Source organism: Charadrius vociferus, unplaced genomic scaffold, assembly GCF_000708025.1.
Source record: "Charadrius vociferus isolate BGI_N301 unplaced genomic scaffold, ASM70802v2 scaffold178, whole genome shotgun sequence".
Classification (NCBI taxonomy): Eukaryota; Metazoa; Chordata; class Aves; order Charadriiformes; family Charadriidae; genus Charadrius; species Charadrius vociferus.
In genome coordinates this window covers 469,417-492,824 of record NW_009649717.1, presented here as the reverse complement: position 1 = coordinate 492,824, position 23,408 = coordinate 469,417, and the positions used below count along the sequence as shown (strand labels likewise).

General features: G+C 39.6%; 1 protein-coding gene across 1 annotated transcript in view; it reads left to right on the top strand.

Moving 5' to 3' along the window:
- The window catches only part of ZNF827 (zinc finger protein 827), a 142,674-nt gene that overhangs the window by 102,594 nt on the left and 16,672 nt on the right, over nt 1-23,408 (top strand). The window contains 3 exon segments of the mRNA XM_009890753.1: nt 2,346-2,594; nt 3,302-3,359; nt 7,876-7,979. Of these exon segments, the coding sequence (XP_009889055.1) occupies nt 2,346-2,594; nt 3,302-3,359; nt 7,876-7,979 (411 nt within the window).

The window sequence follows — 23,408 nt, the reverse complement described above, 5'->3', positions numbered from 1 at the left end:
CATTTCTTTTAAAGGTCAAGAAATGTCATAAGAAAAGATTGAAAGCACTTCATGTAAATCATTCCTGGAACATATCCAAGTGGCTTTTATCTCCCGGGTTTGTTTTTTGGCTTTGGTTTGGTTTGGTTTTTTTTTAAGAGCTGTAGGCAGCAAAGCCACTTTTTCTCCACTTAAGAACAACAGGAATGTGAGGAGAGGGAGAAACCAGGGAATGAAAAAGGACTTGGTGACAAACATCAGTTTAATTTTAGGTGGAATGCATATGCCTTCATGCTAAAGGGATTCTGTTTGTCTTTGGCTAGAGACTATAGGATGACACCAACCAGTTGACTAGCTTGAGGATGTTATCAGGGATGATCAAACCATGTTTTGGTGCCCCTGAGATTCGTTGTGGTGTTTGAAACATTCACACTTGGAATAAAATCTGTGAGGCTGACACAATCATATATGAGTTACAGAGGAAAACAGAGAGAGCAGCAAGCGATTATCAAGTGAAATTAGTGGATTCCCCCCGCTTTTCTTCTCTCTGACCCAAAGGTAATAGGAAAAAAACCTGATTGTTTTGGGGCTTTTTCTTATGAACTGGTATTCATTTATTTATTTTTAATATCAGAGCCTTCTAAGTAGTAAAATTTGGCAGATGAGAAGGGAACTTCCATGCGAGGAAACTCATTGTGCAGAGTGCCTCCATCAGTGACGTCATGCTATCAAGAGAGCCAGCCCCTGTCTGCACCAGTTAACATGCTGGCCCACGGTCATAGATCTAATCACGTTCCCCCAGTCTGGACAAGCGCCAGACTGCTCTCTCAGGTCCTAATCCGCTCGGCATCTAAACTCTCTGCTTCGCTGGCTCTGTGTGCTGCAGTGTGCATGTCCCTACCCTCTACCATGGCCTCTTTTGCTGGGTGCTAGGGTTGCCTTTTCCTCCTTTGGCTCATGAAGTCTGAGCAATCCAAACTCACGGTCTCCCTTGACTCCAGCTGTGGAGGCTACATAGGCAACAGTTTAGGGCGTGTGCTAATCATGAGTAATCAGAAGCGGATTTTCCTTAAGGTTTTCAGTATCTTGGCTGGTACCAGAAGTACACGTACGGGTTTAGGCAAAATTAATAAATTCCATGTACTTTTTTTTGGATTGGAATTATTCCTTACTGGATGGCCCTTCTGATATTTGACTGTGTTCATGCATTTATTTATTTTCTCGATTCTCCCAAGCATATTGCCTGTCTTAGGCTGCCTGTTTCCAGAGTGTCTGGTCAGCATCTAGCCAGCAGAGGCAACACCTAGTTGGGCAGTCCTGCCATGATACCAGTGGCCTTTCAGGAGCACTCTGAATGAAAATAATTTAAAAAAACTCATAATCTTTCTCTGAAACTAGATTGACAATAAATTCTACCGGTCTTCAGCATCTCATTTCACAGCAGAATGTCTGAATCAAAAGGGCTGTATAGGTGTTTGGGGTGTGGTAGGAAAATTACGTTGGAGCCTTGATTTTGAGATTTCAGAGCTTTTATTCTGAAGAAAATATGATCACTTACCCTGCAGCCAAACACAGAGCATTCAGCAACACCTGGGGAATCTCAAGTGTAGAAAGTGAAGTACAAATTGGGTTCTAGACTATGGTTTTGTTGGCTGGACCTAGGACACCGGAGAGAAAGGCAAGCAGGGAAGGATATGGGCTTGTAGAAACTGGTCATTAAGGTTATTGAATCTTGTAATGTTTGAAGGAATATGTATGCTTGTTACAAAATCAGACCTCAGGAAAGCTTGGGCCCCAGCTCCTCTCACCTTGAAAGCATATGCAGATATAACAAACCAGTTCTTCACTTGGTTGTTTGGAATTTTCCGTAATAGAAAAAAAGACAGCGGAAGAGGAACAGATGAGGTTTCCTCCTCCACCCCTATCCCCATACCAATACTTCCAACCGCCTGTGCTAGTACTTCTGCTGATAAAGAGTAATTTAGAGTTTGTAAGAGGTCTTCAGTGCCCACTTTTGGAGAGCTGGTGTATAGTTGCATCTTCATTTAACAAATAAAAACAAAGCTTCAGTAACTGGTGTGTGATCACCCAGTATTCATAGAAAGTAATATAACTCTCATGTTTACAAATATGTAACTGTTTCCTGCTCTCTAGTTTGAAAAATTGTTTTCAAGAGATTGCTTCTATTTATAACCCCCGAAAGAATACCGTTGCAGTCAGCTGCTTGCTTCCCTTACCATTTGCAGTGATATGGTATACAAATTATAACTTTGTAATTGTGATTCCTGCCTTGAGTACTCTGAAAAATTGTAGCCTAATTAAATAATTGTGGCAGTTGTTTATTTTTTTTAAATGCATATTTGCAGCTGAGAGTTACAAGGAAACCCAGATGGTAAAGATAAAGGAAGAACCAATGGAAGTTGACATTCATGATTCGCAGGCCTCAGTGTCACCCAGCCAACCCAGCCAAAATGTTGGCTACAGCACTTTATTAGGGCGAGACATTAGTGAACACATACAGAAGGCACCAGAAGGTCGTGTGCTCCCAGAAAGAAATCTATTCAGCCAAGATATATCAGTGAAGATGGCCTCCGAGCTGCTCTTCCAGCTATCAGGTAAAAGCAGTGGAAATAGTCAATAGTTGAATTTAAAGAACAAAAAGAGATTGTGTATAACCATTAAGGTGCTATGAAAGCGTGAAATTGCTGAAGCTGAAAAATAATAGGAGTTAGAGCCCTTCTACCCTCATATTTGGAATGCAAAAGCCTTGCCAAATATCCCCCATAGTTAGCATATGCTTTAGAGCACTGTGACAGTCAGGTCAGGTTCACAATATTTGAACTGAATTGGAAAAGCCGAAGTTCAACTCCTGTATTTTTGAAAGCTAATTAAATAATTTGTGGTAACTGGTTGATGCAGGCCTTTGGAGTATAGGGGAACCTATAGATGGCAGTTACTGGCATAAGTGGCCAGTGACAGTAACATGCAGTGCTCCTGGGACTGCACTGTCCATTTCTCTTGACAAAGAAGGTGAACCTCAGCTATTACATAAAGGCAATGATATCAGCACTGCGTTTAATGAATGCTTGTATTGCACACTTTGCATGGAGCACTAACACTGAAATACGAAGCTGAAAAAATTTGTTGGGTGTTAGTTTAAATAAAGTCATGCCCATTCTCTAATTATGCTGTAACCATTTACCCTAAATTACTCTGGATTATGCTGTTATCAGAAAGCATTAAAATAGTTCTGCTGTATAAAACCCGATAGAGAAAATAGGACATATGCTAATCACAAAAAAACATGTATGTTCCTCTGCAGAAAAGGTGAGCAAAGAGCACAACCACAATAAAGATAACACCATCAGAACTACAGCCAGGTAAGTACAGTCCATTGTTATCTGAAAAGCTGTAGTATAAATGGCATTGCTTCATTTTGCCATGTGAACTTCAGTGTGTCTGTTTCCTGCAAATGTGACCTCATATTACAAGCGTAAGATATTTTCCTGAGTAATGTAACCTATATCTGAAAAATTACACCTATAGATCTGATCGCTTAGAGTTCGTGAGACAAAAGGCCTTTGGGCCAAAATGACTGTTCTCCTCTGATCAAGTATTCACGTATCATTTTAAGAATTATTTTTTCTTTTTTTTCCTACAAAACCTGAAACTTGAAAGAAACTGCATGGTACATGCAGTGCTTGAGGCAAGAACAGGCTGACAACTTGATTTTAAGACGTGGACCAATGTAAGAATAGGTGGTTTTGATTCAGTCTTCTGTCAAAGTTGGATTTCCGTAATAAAATTTCAGTTTAGTTTTTCTATCATCTCAATGCTTTTGAGAGATGAATTTTTAAAAGACAGACTGTAAGACAATGCTAATGAAGCATTTGTTAAAGATTACAGTCACATTAATACAATAAATGAAATTATCCAGGAATTAAAAACATGATCCAATTATAGCACATGCTGTTAAAGAAATATGCACTTTACAGTATTGTGGCTGGGAACAAGCCCATGAGTTTTTTACATATATGTGAACAGCAAAGTGAGGTTTCCCTATGGGAAAATTCAAAGCTTTCGTGATAAGTGGTATCTAGAATTGGTAAACACTGAGGAGCCCATGGTGAGGAGTAGGCAGGAATCGGCAAGGGTACATTTATTTCGTACCTGAAAGTTCCCTAATCAGTGTGGATGTGTTGGAGATTGAACACACTGAAGTGACAAAGAGTTCCTTCAAAGATAGAGTAAGACCTTCTGTGCCTCTGCAGCCAGTAGTTCCCAGTGTGTTCAGTGCCTGCTAAGACAGTTCTGTCTACACAGAAATTGAAAAGCATTTCAGTTGCAGAAGAAAAGATATCTAAAATATGTTGTTCTTAAATTCCTACACTTATCCCATTCATTCATGGTAGCTGCAATAAATAATTTGTTTTTAGTAAACTGATCAGCTCAGTAAACGTACGTTAGGGACTTTCTGATGTTACAAGTTGAAAGATAATTAAATTGGGCTTTTAACTTCTGGCTACTGTGAATGCTTCCCATATTTGCTAGTTTGGGAATTTGTGGGATATGCAGCCTGCATAGCCTTCCCGTGACTACAGCCTGAGAGATGCATATGGAGATAAATGTATTGTCCAACTACTCATTAACCATCCAGCATGCATCACGGGGAGGGGGTGACAAATAGTCAGTTGAAAATAGATTTCAGTGTCTCATGATGTTACCGGCAGGACTGGTGTGAGAATCCAGAGCTACTTTTGGATCTATCAAAGATAATTCAAACTGGAAAGGTTGAGGACAGTTCAAGGATAACTTCCCCTTCTTCTGGCTGCCAACTTTTAGGAGGTAGCACAGTTGGCTGTTGTCAAACTTGCACTGAGTTTTACTGAGAAGTCCTGATAATGGCTGCTACCCGTCAGGGCATGAAATGCTGAGTGCCTGATTCAATACTTCTGGGTGCTTTTCTTATCTTACCCATCTATCAACAGAAGACATGAATGCAAAGAGCTGCTTAAGGAGAAGTGAGTCAGTCTACTAAATCCTGTGAGTTCAAACAGATTGACTTGAAAGACCTTGCCAAAAAAAAAAAACCAACCAAACCCCAACCAAAACCAAACAAACAGCTGGAAGTCTTTACTGGTAAGGGTATGACGCCTTCTCAAAAATAGAATGTGATGGAGCAGCCAGTGGAGGATAAAGGCACTCAGACTGCATTGAGAAAACATGTGGTGTTGCAGTTTGACACACCAACCAACATCTGGAGTAATGACAGGAAGGAATCGGGATCACAATTGTTATGTGAAGTTTGCTGACAGCTGCAGAGAGCCAAGGTGAGGCCAGTGTTGCCCACCTGGGAGTAGTTAGGGAGCAGCGAGATTAAGCTGTGTCATTGGTGAGAGTCTCAAACCAGCAAAGCCCAGCAAGATGGGGTGCGCAAGCACTCTTTGCTGTCTTATTCCGTATTAACATTTCTAACTGTCACCTATCTGTTGCTGTTCCTCCTGTGAGTATTCCTGCAACTTTGCAAGCATATACTTCCATATGACTTTGCTTAAGCAGCCGAAACTGGCAAGGATTCCTCACAGCTCGATGGCTGAGTGAGATGGTAGAGCCTGCCATCTGTGATATGAAGACAGAAAGTGGAGAAGCAAATGATCTGGAAGTGAGTACGCCAGCGTAAGATGCCAAGATAAGTTTCTTTCATCTAGAGAACTGTGTAGCCATAAATCTGGAAAAGTGCAGCCAGAAAAAAAAGAATCCTAAAGCTTAATCTTCATCAGAAGGGACTTTGTGTAGTTTCTTACTATGAAGCAGGAGCTCCTCCCTCCGTACTTTGCACTGGGAATTGGTGGATATACCTGCTGAAATAAAAGTAATAATAGGGCCAACGCTGAAGAGACTCAGCTGCCATTCTAGAGGAGGGCAGAAAGGAGGTATCCAAGGATGGTCCTGTAATTCATCTGAGGGCGATGGTGGAGAGGGAAATCCTTGGGCCACAACACGATGCAGTCTTCAGCAGCAACCTGCTTATGATCTATGGCGTAGCCTGAAATAGATAAGCTCTGCATCCTCCATTTTCCTTAGAACCAGCAATGAGTGGTGTCCCAGTAACTGAATCTAAGGCATAAGCAGGCAGGCCAACATGGAAACCTGAGCGGATTACAAGATTTTGAAGACTTACAACAGTAATAAAACTTTTTTTTTTTGGTGGTGTTTTTCTTTCAAATCCTTATTAAACAAGTGAGAAGAATGTTGCAATAAACGATGCCACGTTTTTATACAGCATCAGTCTGTTTCACATTATGTTGCCCCTGAGTGGGAGTGTGAGTCTTGGAAAAAGTTATGTTTTGCACATGTGGGCTGGAGCTGTTTTGCTTTGTCCTGATCACTTGTTTTCTTGAGTATTATGCATTGTTTAGGTATCTGTGTACACTGAACTGTTCAGGTTTGGGGCAGATTCATGTCTTACCCTTCAGCACAACCGGATGTTGACTGTGCTCATGGTTGTGTTCAAACTTTTGTGGAAATACCAAAATATCCCATCAACTGTCACATATGGAACAGTGCAAAATGAATAATGGTGAAAAAACTTAATGAGACAGTAAATAACATGATTGCCAAAAGTGTTAACGTGATCAAGTTAACTAATTATCAAAAAGTTTCCCAAAGGCAGAAGAGATCTGACTAGGAATACAAGTGGCTCAGTGGAGAACACCTTGTTCACTCTCTGCAGAAAAATTGTATGAGGGAAAACTTACGCAAGTGCCGTTGTCTACATTGACACCGAGGGTATCTGGACTGGCAGGGTCAACTTGGTTGGTGCTGCTGGCACATACTTTCTGGATCTGGATTACCCACTGTGCAACGCTTCGTGAGACCTCATGCTACGTTCTTTATCCTGAAAATGTTCTTGGATTTTATTACTGAATAAGAACAGGCTGCAGAAATGAGCTGGCCTCCTGTCCTGCACCTTTGAAACATCTACTATGCACCAGCCTGTTAAGAATTCTCAACATGAGAGAGATCAGATGTAATGTAATTCTCATTTTGCTTGGAAGAAATTGATAGTTTGCAGGCAGATGGAATACACTGCCTTAGAAAACAGTCTTCCAAGGAAGACTGTCCTTTTCCACTTCGATTTTTTTTTTATATACCTCTTACTGATGGCTGGCTGGCTGTACTGTAGACAAGGAATTCTTGTTTCTGTTATGATCTTTAATTGAGCAGAAAACAAAATACTTTGACAGAAATGCCAATTCACTATTGAAATTGACTTTTTACTGCCTGTTAATTAAAACCAAAGCATGCTGTGCATTTTGGAGTCAAGAAGCTGATAGTTTTTGCAGTTTATATTCTTTCGGAAGTAACCATTCGGTTAGCTTATGTGAATTGTTTCCTGCTTTAAAAATCAAACTCACGGAGTTAATTTCATTCATGGAATGCCATATCAAAAGAGAATTATTCAGCATCTTAACCTAAAATTTGAAAAAAATTGTTTTTAAAATAATTATTATATACCTCAGGTTATGAAATAATATTTTCCACCTTTCCTGATTGCCCTCTGCAGATGTGACAGTAGAATACAAATTTTTGAAGCATTCATTTTAACGATCCGTATTGTATTGTGATATTTCAAATCTGAGATATTGAAATGTAAAAAGCTTTTTCTGAGGACTTCGGTTTTCACTCTGAGATGCAGTTTTACCAAAGCACGCCTCTTCTCTACACCTTGCCTCCTGGTCTGCATGTTTATCGGCATGAATTCTCTAAATGAAACAGGGCTTTTAACAAGATGGTATTTGTTATAATATTAAGATGTTAGGGTCAAAAATCATATTTACTACTTCCGTTAACTGCTATTTTGTTTACAAAAAGACATCTTATTTTTTCCTATAGCCCTTTCTTTTCTGAAGACACATTTAGACAATCACCGTTCACTTCCAACTCAAAAGATCTCCTGCCTAATGAAACTACTCTTCATGGAAGGACATCTGCACCAGGTCAGATACCTTTTTCTTTCATTACTTCCAGTTAATATATCTTTTTAAAATTTTCTTACTGTAAACTCCACTACCTGAGCGATGCTGTTAAAATGTAGTTTGCTTTGTCAAAAGGCAGCTCTCTCTCCATCACAATAAGTGCTTCTTATTAAGAAGAAAAAGAAAAACGTTAAATATTGCCGAAGCATTTGTATTAATAGTTTTTAAACTACCATTTCCATGAATTGTGCAAGTGTCTGTAACGGCGTATTAACAGAGGTGGGGGTTTTGTGTGTCTCCCATATGTAAAGGAACTTTACTGATGTCAGATTACCGTCTGCTATTCTGTTACTGGCCATTTCCATCCATCAGAGTACAGATGAAATGTTTGCAGCACATGTATCAGAGCGGCTGAGCTTGGCAATACAATTTTCCTGCGTTTAACAGTAATTTAGAAACCTTTTTGGAAGGATGTGATGTTCCTAAAACATACTGAAAGGCCTCGGTATCCATGGGTACATTCCCACTGATCTTCTGAACTAGTTGACAGGCATTTTATGTGCAGATGTAGCTTGGGATGTATTCTGCATTAAAATGGAAAATATAGGCATGTAACAATACTATCCAAGGTGGCACTGAACACATGCAAAAACTTGGTAAGTGCCTTTACTGTCCTGTTGCAAAATAACTCGTTTGCTAGTTCACTGCTATCTGTTCTTAAATTAATAGCTCTTGGGTTCTAAAGGTCAGTAATTACACAGCCAGCCATAGGGGGGGTTATTCACCTTTTCTTAGCAATCAATAAAGTTTTGGGCACGTTACTGCTAATTTTCAGCTATAGATTGTCATGTAATTTACAACTTAACAGACCCTTCATTTTTTTTAATGCTTGAATAGTCATTTGACAGCTTGTGAAGTGGCAGATGAGGTTAAGAGCTAGATGTTGTCTAAGGGTAAATATGCATAGCAGGAAAAAGAAGAAAATTTGTAGCATAAGGACAAGGGTCTTCAGGCTAGCCTCAGCTGCACTTTGCCTAGGAAGTAGTGGATTTTGTAACTTGGGGCAAGGAGAACCAGATCAGGTGTGGTGCTTTTAAGTATTAAAATGTAAACCAGGTTAGCACTTCAATCCTGGTTTTTGACCTTGGCATAACATGGAATATACATAAACCCAGATGAAAGACAAGAACTCTTGGACTCCTCAGGCAGTGCTTGATACCTCAGAGGACATGGCCTCTACCAGCAATACTCTTACATCATACCAAGATGAATGTATAAGAATTTTAATTCTCTGTAAGACTTAATTTTACATTAGGCCACTAAAACTGTGGTTGGGTTTTGGTGGCATGTTTAATTTTCTGCTTAAAAGATGTAAAGTATCTAGTTCCTTAGGACATCCTGGAGTGTTAGAATGGCTTCTGAGAACTGGGGTTTGTATGTTTATGCTGCCCCATATTCTGCCTTATGTAATACAAGTATTACCTTGATAGGTCTGTGTATTATAATACATATTGCTCTGTGATTATAAGATTGATATGTAATAGCAGCATGTGTACTGAAAATCAAAAATGCCACTTTCTGCTTCATTTTTATTTTTGGAACAACTCTATCATTCCAAATATGTTGATTTTTCTCGGCTTCATAATAAATTCTTGGACCTGATGTGCAACTTCACAGTAGCACCAGGAATATGATTTAAATGTTTAACCAATTACAAATGCGATATTCATGTAAAAGAACAGCAGAATACCCACAGGTAGATTTCCTACTAGTTTCAGCCTTGCAAGAAGAAACAGTAGTGCTATGGATAGCTCAGAAGAAACTTTATCCCTGCAGGGAGTAGCATAAAAGAATAGTAACAAACTATTGCAAAGGCCAACAGGATGTACCAGAAAATGCTGTTGAAATGTGTATGTGGTGTCCCATAGATAAATGGTTTGTATGCCTTCACTTGAGATTTGTTTTGGGTTACTTCATCCCTGAAACAAGATAGTAAGAAGTAGAAAAGAACAGCATAAGAAAATGACAGGAAATTCCCAGTCCAGTGTCATCTTCAAGTCATCAACTAAAATCCAAGCAGATTACCTGCTAAGGGCCTAGAGTGTTCATTAAGCAGTGCCCATATCCAAAAATGCAACTCTGCCACTGTCACCACAGCTAGCAGAGTCTGACGCACAAGTGTGGGGTCTGAGCTGCTGCTCTGTGCTGGCTCTCTGTGACCAGGATTGACTCAGGCAGGCAGAGTGGCATGAGGAAGCCTCCGCTGCCAGTTGGTCTAGGTCGCCTTGGTGGAGCCACACCTACATCGTGCTTCTTTCCAAGAGAGCACCAGTATGGGTGGTTGCATCCCCAGACTCCTGCCAACTTTCTGTCTGCAGACTTCTTGGCACCCTAGCTGCAGAGGAATTGGGAAAAGTTACAGGAACATAGGACAGTAAGATATCTCATGTGTCAGATTCAATTCTTTTCTTTAATAGCTAACAACATTATGTAATCTCATTCATTATCAAGATCCATCTTAAACCTGTCATCCTTATTGTTTGTTATCTGGACACTGTTTCAGAAGCTCACTCCTGGTGGAGTGGGCTGGGACCACTCTCTTTTCAGCCTGAATTTATTCACAGCAAGTTTTACTTTCGTTGTTTCACCAATGCTGTCCTTCAACTTTTGATACTTCTTCTCCCTTGTGATGTTCACCATCTGATGTGTCATCTTAGAGCCCCCTAATCCTGTATTCATTTTGAAAAAGTAAGCCAGCCAACGTCTTTTAGTCTCTTTTAGTATGATAGGGTTTCCATTTCCCGACTGACATCGTAGACTTTTTCTGCCTCTGTTTAGGGAAATTAATTTCTGCAAATATGAGTAATCAGAACTATATATGCTATTTTACAGAAGGTCTTACCAATGGCTTTTTTTAGCAGCATGCAATCTTCTATATGTATGCTGGAAAAGCCTCTCCTGATTAACCATAGTCTTTGTAACTACACCATGTGGATGACTCTCACTTCATTTGCTAATCAAATAGTAGCATTTTTTTCTTTTCCTTTACAAATTGACCTGATTATTTCAGCATGCAACAGAAATTCTTATTTCTGCTTTCTAGGCATATGGCCTCGTAATTTGAATTGTTTCACTTGTTACTCTAGCTCTCAAGATTATTTCTTTAATACTCTGAAATTTCTGCATATTGATGATATTGCTTTCATTAATGCAATGCTGGGGTTTTTCATGTTGAAGCTATTAAAGAGGATTTTTAAGTATGGTTGGTCTTTAAGTACGGTTCAGTCCTTAAGACTTCCGCTTAGTGGCCTCTTCAGCGCAAACCACTTCTCTTCTGTTCGTAGCCAGTTTATAAGAAAATTGCAAGATCGGGTATTTAAGAGGAAGAACACTCTTTGTAGGGCATTCAGCATATAAGATCTCCAAGGAGTATGAAATAATTAGGAAAGATGTATTAAAAGATGTGTGAGAACAATGCACTGATCGGGGCATTTACTGGAGGAAAAAAAAACATAAATAAATAACAATGTCGCGATGAATTTGGCCTGAAATAAAGGTGAAGTAATCCTGACTGTCAGCAGTATCACAGGCAGGAGAAGTGATTCTCATGCAGCAGCTTTTAAGTCCGGTACCCAAGGAAATGACAATGAAATCTCCAACAGCTGTCAGAAGGGTGTTTGACGGCCCCACAGAAGTCATGGTAATTCCCTGATAATCTGTGGTGAATTCTTAATGTTCTGAGAAGGGAAGAAAGTAATTTCCCATAGTATGTCATTCAAAAGTATTGAATAGATTTGAGGAGCTACTTCCCTTGCTTTTTTAAGGTATTTTGCATGTTAATAACCATACAAAGTTAGTTGTAGTTACATTACATTTTTCTGTATTACTGACTGAATAAGCTCACTTTTACTCAAAAATTGAGATAAAATAGTCTTGATCTCCACATCACTCAAACACACTTAGCTCAAAAATTACCATAGTATCAAAGTCATATCCAATGCAAAATCATATCCAAAACGATTCAATAATTTCAGCTTTCCCCTATAAGAATAGCAAAATCACCTTTTTTGGCCTAGCAAAAGGTAGGGAGAAGAAATGAAAATTTTCATTTCAAACAGTCGCTTAAAAAGGGCATTTTTATCTTCTGTTTTATAAGACTCTTTGACAGACTAGATTTTAGTTTTATGTCAGACTATGTAGTTCAGTCCAGATCGCTAGATAAATTAAAAACTTGATCTTATGCTGGTGTTGGTGACCCTTAGCCAATCTTTAATGTGTTTTAATAGTTTTCCACTATTGCACTGACTCATTCTGTAAATCAAACCTGCCTTCATGAAATCCAGATGAGTGATATTCACTATTCCTTTTCCGGTCAGTTCATTAATATTGGCAAAGACTCCAACTGTGGGTTCTTGGGAGTATTTTTCCTCCACGTATATCTGTGTGTAATATAATAATGTTTCATTATTTTCTCTCCTACTCACCAAGGACCTGGTGGTATCCTTTATTTACATTGACAGTGCCAAATATTGAAACAATCTCATCTGTAGAGAATTAAATTTAAAAAAAAATATCTTTTTTTTGGTGAAAATTTACTACTTCTTGCAAACCTGCAATTTTGATTGTGGTAAGTGAATTTCACACGGCTAAAATAGACTTGGAACTAAGGGTGTAGGTTTTGATAGTTGTAGTCCATGAATAGCCCTGGCTTTTTTAATGTTGTCCATTGGTGCCAGAGCTAAATTTACCAGTGTATTTTATTTCAATGAAATAAAGCCAATAATGCTTCTGTCCTCAAGTACCTTTTTAAAAATGCATCAGAGCCTCTTCTGTCACTGTGTCTCCAGGTTCTTTATTGACCTGTAAGATTGTCATGTAAGATAGGCCATGCTTTCTCTTCAGAAATGTCCAGAAGCCAATATTGAATCAGTAGCATGATACTTAGTTCTGCAGAAAATTGGAAACATAGTGGAAAAATTTTGGATTTTGGTACTGTGAGTTGCACTTTTATTGATGATGTAATTAGTGGCATTATCCCATATTTATGTTTATCGAAATAAGTAAATATGTGTAACAAAGACTCCTGTATGTTTGGAGTTCCAGGACTATTCAGGAGACGTACACGTTTCTCCTGTTACTGTTCATACATCCTCCTGCTACTACTTTTCTCTGAAGCAGTAATTCTGATGTAACTTTAATATACTTAAAGGGGAAAATCTGCCTGCTTCCTGGGCCTCATCTTTCCACATTCTCCAACACAGCAGTACTGACGTTTGTGCGGCCACACTAAGCTAGATCAGGGAAAGCAGAGAACTAATTTTTTTTTGTCTAACAGTTTGTGGGAATGTTGGGATGTGAGCATGGTGAAGGCAAGGCCATATCATTCAACCGTGTGAAATTTCAGCATTTGTATGAGATTGACGTGGCTGTGACCATGTTTAATCTTGTTTACTTTTGTCTGTGACTCTAGTTGAAAAATACCTCCTGAGGGTTTAGAGTTTTAACTTGAACATGATAAATAACCAAGCTATTCATATTGCACAGATACCACATTCTTTAGTATGAAGTATTTTGCATGTGTCTTCCTTCCTAATCCCTTTTTAAAGACACATTAAGGTCAGTATACTTCTTGATGTTGTAATTTTGTGTGGCTTAAAGCATCCAGAAAGTAGATAGCAAGAGCTCTTTGTGTCCAACCTGCAGACTTGCTCATTCATGTATACTATTTTCCGGCAGTATTTGTGCTTGATTCTCGTCTTGTGTGCTCTGCAGCAAACTAAACTTCTGCAACCATCTACAGCAACCAGCTCTGAAGATCATCACTAGGTTAGTTAAGAAAGTCAGGCCTTAATAAATGGAATATGAGGTTGGAGTGAATCTGACCAAAGACCACTGTAACTGCACTGCAGAAATGAAGGGACACATTGAGGGTTTGATTTCTGCGTAGGGGACTGTTGGCAATTCTGTCACCCTGGAAAATGTCCTTAGGCCTTGGGGGACTGTGAAGCGAACAAGCCCCAAGGATTTCTGCTGAAGCGATCAGCGATGAAACGTTGGCATTTAAATTGCCCTTGTATAACTTCCCAGCTATGTACCCATGGAGTTAATTACAACAATTCACACCTTCTTGTGGTTGTTGTTTACTTACATCTGCCAATAAGCCTTGAACTTCACATTGGGGGTAATCCTCTGGTTACTGTAGGAAGGCTTTCTTCACAGTCCTAAATGCTAGAAAGGAAAGCTAGGGGTTAAGAGCACAATTACAAGCAGTTGATTTCTAATTCATTCAGGACAGCAGAACCTGTGGATTATTATTTTTGAGAGAATCACAGACTGGTTGAGGTAGGAAGTCTAGTTTCACCCCATTCCTCAGAGCAGAGTCAGCTTGTTGCCTAAGACTGTATCCAGTCAGGTTTTGAATATCTCCAAGGATGGAGATTATTTGGGCAATCTCTGGGCAACCTGTGCCAGTGTTTGACCATGCTCACAGTAAAAAAAAATAAATTAAAAAAAAAATCATATGTTTAAATGGAATTTCCTGTGTCTCAGTTTGTGCCCTTGCCTCCTCTCCACTGGGCATCACTGACTTCATCTTCTTGGTCCCTCCTGTCGGGTATTTATGCAGATTGGAAAGATCCTACCAAGCTGCCTCTTCTCCAGGCTGAACAGTCCTAGCTCTCTCAGGCTCTCCTTGTATGACAGATGTTTCAATTCCTTAATCACATTTGCTGGACTTCAGACTTCTTTAAGAGTCTAAAAGAATATTTCAAGATCCCGGTGGCGGTTTGTGTCCCTGTGATGGAACAGCAATTTTTATTGCCAATATAGTTGCAGAGGGAGTGCACGTGCGTGTCAATTGACTTATATAGTGCATTTCCCCCCCTGCTTTATCCCATTATTAGTACTTATGGTCATTTTATTTGCTTTCAGTTTTGGTCTGAGTTATGAGCTCTACGCACCCAGGACATTAGATATTCCCTTCAGTTTCTTGATGATGAGAGTGCCTGACCCTGTTGGCTTCCTAGCAGGGTGGAAAAGTGTAGAGTAGCACTTAATTCACTACTTAAGGCATGCTCCATCAGGCACTTGGTCCTGTTGTTCATTTCTGTCTCAGTGTTTCTGTGAAACGCCCCTGTTGTGAAAGCCATGTTGGAGGTAGATGCCGCACTGTCATCGCTGCCTGCAGAACACAATGGTAGGTACTCACTAAGCCTTGCAAAGCCTGGTCCTCAAAAGCACCTTTTTAATTTTGTTTCTCTTCTGGTACCTGTCTGGGGTAAGATTCAATCAGATACTCTTCTTTTTCTGTATGTGAATGCACATGTGTGCATGTGTATGTTTGTGTAAAAATCCACGCAGATGCATGAAAAAGAATACTGGAGAGATCCCTCTGACAAATCTAACCTGTATGACAGCTTCATAGATGGTACGAAAATTTTTGTGACAGAGTGGCAGATTGATTTGTGTAACTGATTTTAGTTCCTTATCTCCAACGTGCATTTTACTTCTCATTCTTCACACAAAAAGAATGTCTTTTGAGTGCACGTTGACTGGTGTACCTCTCTGGCTTTGCACTCTGTAGAAGGCTAGGGACTGTCAGCCATCGTGGTTGCTCTCTGAAGTCTGATAGCAAGAGACAGATAGCTGGCAAGTTGTGGAAAGTGATTCTAGGAAGGTGAGATAGTTGGACTGCTATAGAAGTGGGCTGTGCTTGGCATAGCTCTCCAAAGCAAGGCAGATTTTGCAGAAATTGTTCAACATAATTCAGTGCTAAACTGTGCGACGGTAGTTCTGGCTCTAGCACGTTTTTTATATATCGCATCCTGTCTTCAGATTGCGATGATCGTCTGCCTGGGTGCAGCCTTCTTTCGCTATGCACCCAGCTGCCTTGACAACCGCTTTGCACTACAGTCATCGAGCCCAGGGTTCCAAATTTCTGGTTCATTTAATGGGATCATAACCAAAGTGGCTGCAACTGATTACAGCATTACATTTCCCTTGCAGCTTTTTCTGGGGCTGCTGCCAGACAGGTTTGCATCTAGTGCGTGTGTGTTGCAGGTCTGTGATACCGTAATAGCGACTACGTCCTGAGCAGCCACGCAATCTTCATAGCTAACCAAGTCCCTTTCCAAACTGAAAAAATTATTATGCAGAATAGACCATTTCAAATCAGCAAATCGCTTCTTGCTCAAACATGCACAGTGTGTTCTTTGGCTAAAATAGGACAAGTGAAGTGTGCAGCATGCGCGTAGTTGTACATGTTTTAATTTTTCTCAACTATCAGTATTTACCGGCCATTCCCACAGCAACTAAGGGCAATGTGATCAGATCCTTCTGAGGAGCGCGTGAAACTCCGAGTGAATTGGCCAATCCCTCTCTCAGTACAGCACATGTTAAATAGTAGGACTTTGCATGAATTGTTATGGACATACAGAGTTCACTTCTTTTCCTTGTGAAGTCACTGCACTAATTATTTTGCCAATTATTTACAGGATCTTCAAAATGAAAGGTGTTAATTAAAATAGACAAACAGAAAGATACACATTCAGGTCCATGTCTAATGGCTGTCTTGAAAGGCACTTGACATCCATCTGAAAATTTGTGATCCTTGTTTTATTATGGGCTGCTTTTATACAGGGTAACTTTTTCCCCTCTAATACTGTGCAGTCTCCTCATACAGGCAAAAATATTTATTTTTATTCCATTTGCCTTTTATGCTTGTTCCTCCTTTACCAGGATCAACCTCATGGTAAAGGACAGAAGAACAAAGTAATTTTACTCAGAACAAATACTTTCTGGTTTCATTCAGAATAAACCCACACTAGACCCCATTCATTAAACCTAGCAAACAAAAAACATTAGGAAACACCACCAGCATCAAATCCAAAGCAAAATAGCCAAAGGTAACTGTTTTATCCCACATGGAAAAATAAAAGTAAGCTATTAGGTATTTTACCCTTTCAAACAGGGCAGGTTTTGGCTTCTCTTATCATTTTTGGATAGGTTTTCTGAGTCTCTAATAGTTATTCAACAGCAAGTGATTTTTTAAAAAATTAAAATAATTGTCACGATCAATATTTTTAAATAAATATGTAACACCAAGTGGAGGTCAAATTTGACTTGAGGATACGCCCAGGGCTTCCTGAGCTTATCCAAAGTGCAGAATGAGAAATGTGGGATTTTGCCTACCTTGTCCTCTGCTGGTAAGTGAATTCAGGACAACATAAGGCTGTCTGGCAAGTTCTTGGGACCCGTGTTTTGATACGGGTGACAGAATGCAACTTGGTGAAGAATGACCATGAAGTCATAGAATGTGTTTTTGGAGAAAGGAAGAAGGGAAAACAGCAAAATAACAGTGGCTGGCTTCAGGAAGGACAACTGTAACCAACTTGGAGATTTGTATGGAAAGAAGCCTAACAATAGTTGTTGCCAAGTCCTTGAAGAAACTTGACCTCTTGCGTTGAGTGAGACTTTTGGTGCTACCTCCCATAAAGTTCTTATAGTAAGCAAGGAAACCAAGAGTAGGTACAACTATAATTAAGTGGTTAAGTGTAGCTGTCAAACCCCAGGGACCACGTGTGGAAGCCTTTTATTAAGGTCATGGATGATGAAAAAGAAAGTGTGTTTATTAAATGTCCTGGAGACGCCATGCGTGGAGGTGCCATAAGCACTTCAGAGGACAGAATTAGAGTTCAGTCTTATCTTGAGGAATTGAAGAAAGAGTCTGGAAAATAGTAGCCAATTCAGTGAGGACAAAAGAAAGAAAGGGGAGGGATGAATGCCCAGGCAGGGCAACTTAATGGAACAGTCCAGGTCAGACACTGTATGTAGCACTGACATTGTATGCATTGCAGAAAGGGCAAACATCCGGCTGAGATGTTGGGAATGTTGTCTGTAAGGCACATGTGGTAATTCTGCTTTACAGCTGGAGCGCTGAATTCAATTTTGGGCTCTGTAGTACAAGAACAACGTGGAGGACAGCAGTGGTCAGAGGTTTAGAAAACTTGAGCTGTGTGTAAGGGTTGGAGAATTTGTGTTTATTTAGTCTGGAGAAGAAAAGAGGGGAGACATGATAATGGTATTCAAATGTGTAAAATGACAGCTTTGAGAGAAGGAGAATAAACCTTGCCTATGCTTTTGTGGGCAGAATAAGGAATAGCAGGCTTAAGAGACAGCAGAGATTTAAGTTAAAAGCCGAGTAAAACTTCCTAGCAATAGGAGTTGTTGTGCACTGCAACAACTGTCACAGGAGGCTGTGGAACCTCTGTTTTGTACAAATAAGTTAGACAAGCACCTGTCAGGACTGACAGGTATGTTTGGTGTGTGGCCGGTGTGCCTCTGGGAGAGGGAGAGACAAGGTGGCCTCCTGAGGTCCCTTCCAGCTTTAATTCTGTGATATAAATTCAGTAGCAAAGCTATAATGGTGATTAAAGAACGTCTTGAAAGAGACTTGATAGATGAGGCTTTTGGTTTATAAATACTCAACATGCTGTGTTTTAGACTCTGCATCTTACTCAGACTCATCTAAAGTTTCATATCCTCCTTTGTCTTTCTTAATATCGGAATCTTTTGTAAAAGTGAACATCAGCATTGAGTCAGACTGTTTCCTGAATATGAAACTTTTCCAAATGCAAGCTTAACATGAAATAGAAAGGTTTTAAAATGACTTTTCTCGAAATGCAAGCTTAACATGAAATAGAAAGACAGGTTTTAAAATGACTTTTCTCACTTTGCAAAAGGAATTGGAACGCATCATTCCTGACACTTCTTTTTAGAGTTACCTTGGGACTCTTCAATCCTCACCTATCCTAGCTTGTACAAGGTTGTCTTCTGTAATATTTGTCTGCCTAAGAGTAAATTAAATGCAAAATTCATCAGGCAGTTTGGACAGCTCTGTGTGTGTGTGTGTATATATATATAAAAGACCATTGTTTAAAAATTATCTAAGCAAAGCTGAAGAGACTTTTTTTGTCTTCTACAGCATGTTTTCAATCAGGGTACAAATTTGCCCCACTGGTTGCTGGCTGGTTTAGTTGAGTTTGGGGCAGTTGTGGTACTGACTAGTGCCCTGCAAATGCAACCTCAGCAGAAGGCAGATGGGAGAGTAGTACAGAAGGAAGGAGATGATGGTTTGCGGGTAGATGCCTGTGCTTGTGATAAGAGAGAGAGGAAGGAGAGAGCTGAATCTCTTAAAAAGAGTGAGTTAAGGGCTTCAAGGAAATGGCAGATGTACTGCTTATCACTTGGGGAATCTGCAATAAAAGCAGTAAGAACTTTTTCTTCCACAGCAGCAACCACATACTGCAAAGGGTGGTGCCTTTCTTTGGCAGCTTGCTGAAACATGGAAAGGTGGATCTGGCTGAATGTTCACAGTTACTTTCGTCTAGTTTTGACTCTGTTGTGTTAATTCACTCCGCTCAGGAAGAGAGACTCTGTCTGCATTTGGGGCTTTATTTTGCATTCCCTCACTGAGGTTTCTGGTCACCAGCTTACAGTTTCTCTAGTGCAGCAGCTTTTGCTTCACTAAAAAGGATGCAGAAAGCTGGAAAGAAAAATGTAGTCTAAAGGCCAATTTGTCTTTATTTGTATCTGAATTCTGGATGGGGAGTACTAGTGTTAGCCTCTGCAAAGTGCCCTAGATGTGTTATTACCTTCTCTCTATAAAAGAAAAGCTGCTATTTCATGTGGACTTGGCAGTAGAAATTGACCAAAAAAAAGAAAAAAAAAAAAAAGAAAACTTGTACATACGTAGTCCTAAACATGCACAAATGGCTCTGAGTGATTTTTAACAGGGTTTCTTAGGAAGTGTGTCTTAAGCAGAATTGTAGGAAAGAAATTAAAAGGGTAGAAGCTATTGGCATTATGGAAATCAATTAATTGTGGTTTAAAAATAACAATAGCAGTAAATTATACTTTCATAAGTTCATATGAACTCAGTGTTGTAGCACCCAAAATAAATGTTACAAGCAGTGTAACTGGCTGAGCTAAATGTGAGGGTCACCTGCTTGGGAGTGAATTAAAGAGAGCTTATGTAAATTCATTTTGGTACATCTTGCAGTTACCACAAAGATATTTTCAGGAGGATATTCTAGAATTCTATTGAAATAAAATATATTGTGCAAAGATAACATTACCATGTCTTTCTCTGACAATAGATGCAGGATTTAACTTTTATTTACAATACCTATAATTTCTAAACAAGCAAAAAAAGTAAAGTTATGATGATGGAGCTCTTTTCTACTGGAAGGAGAGCGATTGTTCCCTTGGCCAACAATGACCAGATAAACTATTAAAAACCCTTTTGGGGGAGCGGATTTGCTAGTGCTTCCTACCCCTTTCTTGCAATGTCTCAACTCCCCCAGTGAAAAAAATAAACCAGTTTCCCTCTGAGCCCTATTGCATTACTTCATCTGTAGTCAGGAAACCAAACTAACCTCCTCCACCGTGATAACTGTGAACGATTGAGGAACTCCTGGAGCCTCTGCAGTGAGCTACAGGGACTCTTCCATGACTACTACTTTTTAGCCAGTAAATTCACAGCTCAGGGCCTTACTTTACATATGTCAGGAATTTTACATTGTTCTATTTTTCCTTATTGTGTAAGAAATAAAGTTACCACCAAGACAATCCGGTTTATGCTGTATGCTAAAGCAGTATAGTAGATAATACAAGCAGGGGGGGAATAGGTGGGGTTGTCCAGTGCTGTCCTCAACTTGATGTCATGGTGTATGTATTATAAAAATAATTTTCAATAAATGACTGCAAATGATTGCAGCTTTAGGGTTCCGTAAAAATCTACAACTCCAGCCTCCTTGCACAGAATTCACATAGACTGATTTAAGTTTTGAACTGGGGATTGGCTCTCTTCTTGGTTGTTTCTTATGTTTTGAGCTTAATACAGACAATAAAAGCAAATCTCAAAGCTTTATAATGCAGATGAAGGTTATCATAAGCCTCGCTGTTTACTCAGAAATCTTCTGTTGTATAAGTGAGGTTAAAATAGGTGTTAGTTTTGATGCAAAGGTAGAAGATGGGGAGTGTTCTTGTGTTTTTGTCAGTGTGTCCCTACCCTGTCTCTGCCTCGACGGGGCTTTTGGTTTTCTCATGCTGTTTCTTACTGGCCATTTCTGAGCAATGAGTTCAGTGTTAGCAGTGAAGTGGGCTTCTCTGGTTTCCCATGTTCCTCTGTGGAGATGTCTTTAAAGTTCATCTTTTATTTGTTTTTATTCTTTTTAGAAACCCTGAGATCTTTATCACTTCTCAGTGACCTTTTCAAGTGTTGTTGCCTATCATTGCACATCTGGAATTCTTCCGTGCACAATACTAATGTTTCTTTTTGTGGGTCGTGCAAGCTCTTTATTGAAATATTTTCAGCTTTCATGGTTGATGTTTTTAGAAAGAGCAACTTAAGCTCCGTGCTACTGATACATAAAATCACTTGGGTTCTATTTTCTTCCATATCAAGGATTTTAAATTATCGTAACATTACTACTTTTTATCATACTCCATAGTAATGTTAGATATTTGCAAAAGCATTTGAGAAAAAAAAAAGAGCATTAGTTGGTAAATTTTTTATTTAGCAAGGAGACTTCCTCTGCGCAGTTGTTCTGTCATTCAGACTATCTGATTATGTGCAGTTTTTCAGGACTTACGAAACAAAAAGTACACGTCCCCCTCACATGTGGAACTAGGGTTCTTTTATTTGAGCAATAATTTTGTGTTAATTTCTATTACTAGAGCATTATTAAATCCTTGCAAATAACTTCTCATACCTGACGGAGGTTGTGACTGAGAGCATGGCTAAATAGACCCTTCCTTTGTTCACGCTTCAAACGCGCTAGCTTGGGCACAGGGCTCTGTTGCCACCGCTGGATGCCTCCCACGCTGGTCCAAGCTCACCTCTGGCCAGTCCACAACACGCACAAGGGGACTTGGGTTTGTCTGAACAGATGCCCCTGAATTGATATTAGAGGGGCCAGCACTGACTGCTCTTAATAGCTAAAAAAAGGCATTAAAAAAAACCACCACAAAGTGTCAGACAAACTAGCTCGCAATTTCAGCCGAAGCTTGAGTTTAAAAAAAAAAAAAACAAAAAAAACCAACAAACTTTTCTTCTTTTTATCTTTGTGGGGAATATAGAAAATTTTTATGCCAAAAAGGCAGTTGCTTATCTCTGGCTGAGTGTGGCTGAGTGGATGAGTCTGCTCGCAGTAAAAGATACACCCTAAAATAAGACCAGACAGGTTGCTGTGATGCTGGCGGTGACAAATGAAGACTGCAGGACCACTCAGGATCGCAGATACCTTAGATAAGTCGCAAGACATATCTTACAGTACCTGGAAGGATTCCACTGTTTATTTTAACTGAGTTACTAGAAATAAGAATTCTGGTGCTACAAATAAAACCTATGTGAAAGTAAGTTGGGAAGGGAGAAAGATATATAGTATTTGGAGCACTGCAATTTCATATAGTCAATATATTTTTGAGTTTGCGAGCCTTTTGCAGGCTTTCAGCAAACAAGCTTGCAGCAGAGCCTTAATTACATATTTCACAAAAGGAGTTCTCAATTTTTAAATACAGTGTGCTTGCCAGAGGTGATAGATGAACATGTAAGTGGAAGGCTCCAAAGCAATAAAATGCATCTTTGATAATGGGGACACTGCAGAAAGTAGGAAGACAGTATAAAACCACAGATGAATGCAGACAGAAGGAGGGAAGAAAATTTCTTTGACCAAATAGATGGTTTTTAAAGCAGTGTGTGTATGATTGCCTGACCTGAACACCTTGTTTCTGAATAAATAATTTCTTGAACTTTTTGTCTTTTAGACACAACAAAATAGAAATAACTTTACAAATGGAACAAGCTTTTGTGACGGTCATGTAGAGCTGCGTACAGTGTATTTACCTCTTGGGTAAACAGGTACTTGAAAGATTGCAAAGGACAGGCTAGCAGCGATCCAGCTCGGGCTGGTAGTAACCAAAAGTTATCTGATGACTGTTTAACGTCGTAAGTCTTTCAGAGCAGTGAGGTGCCTTGCTGTGGAACATCTGCACTACTGGTAGTGTTCATCCTCTTGCCATGAGCTCATAGAATCCTCGGTACCTTGTCCGGCAGTGTTTCGCTGTCAGTTTATTCATTTTCTGGTTTGGTGGAATTTTTTAGATGCATTCTCCCATGGCAGCTTCCTTCTGCATCTTGTATTCTTCACATCAAGTTTTCTCCACTGGCGTATGAGAAGGGAGGTACTGCATGCTTCCTTTCCTCTTTTCCTGTGTCAGCTCTCGTCTACCGTTTCCCAGTTCACCTCCTGTTCTAAGTTTGGCCATCTTTCCCTCTTAGCGCTCAGCCTCACCCTGGGTGGCTATTCTGTCACCACATCCTCTAGACATCCAACTTGTTTTCTTCATCAGATTTGGCTTGCAAGCAGGATTGATTGAAAATAGTCTAAC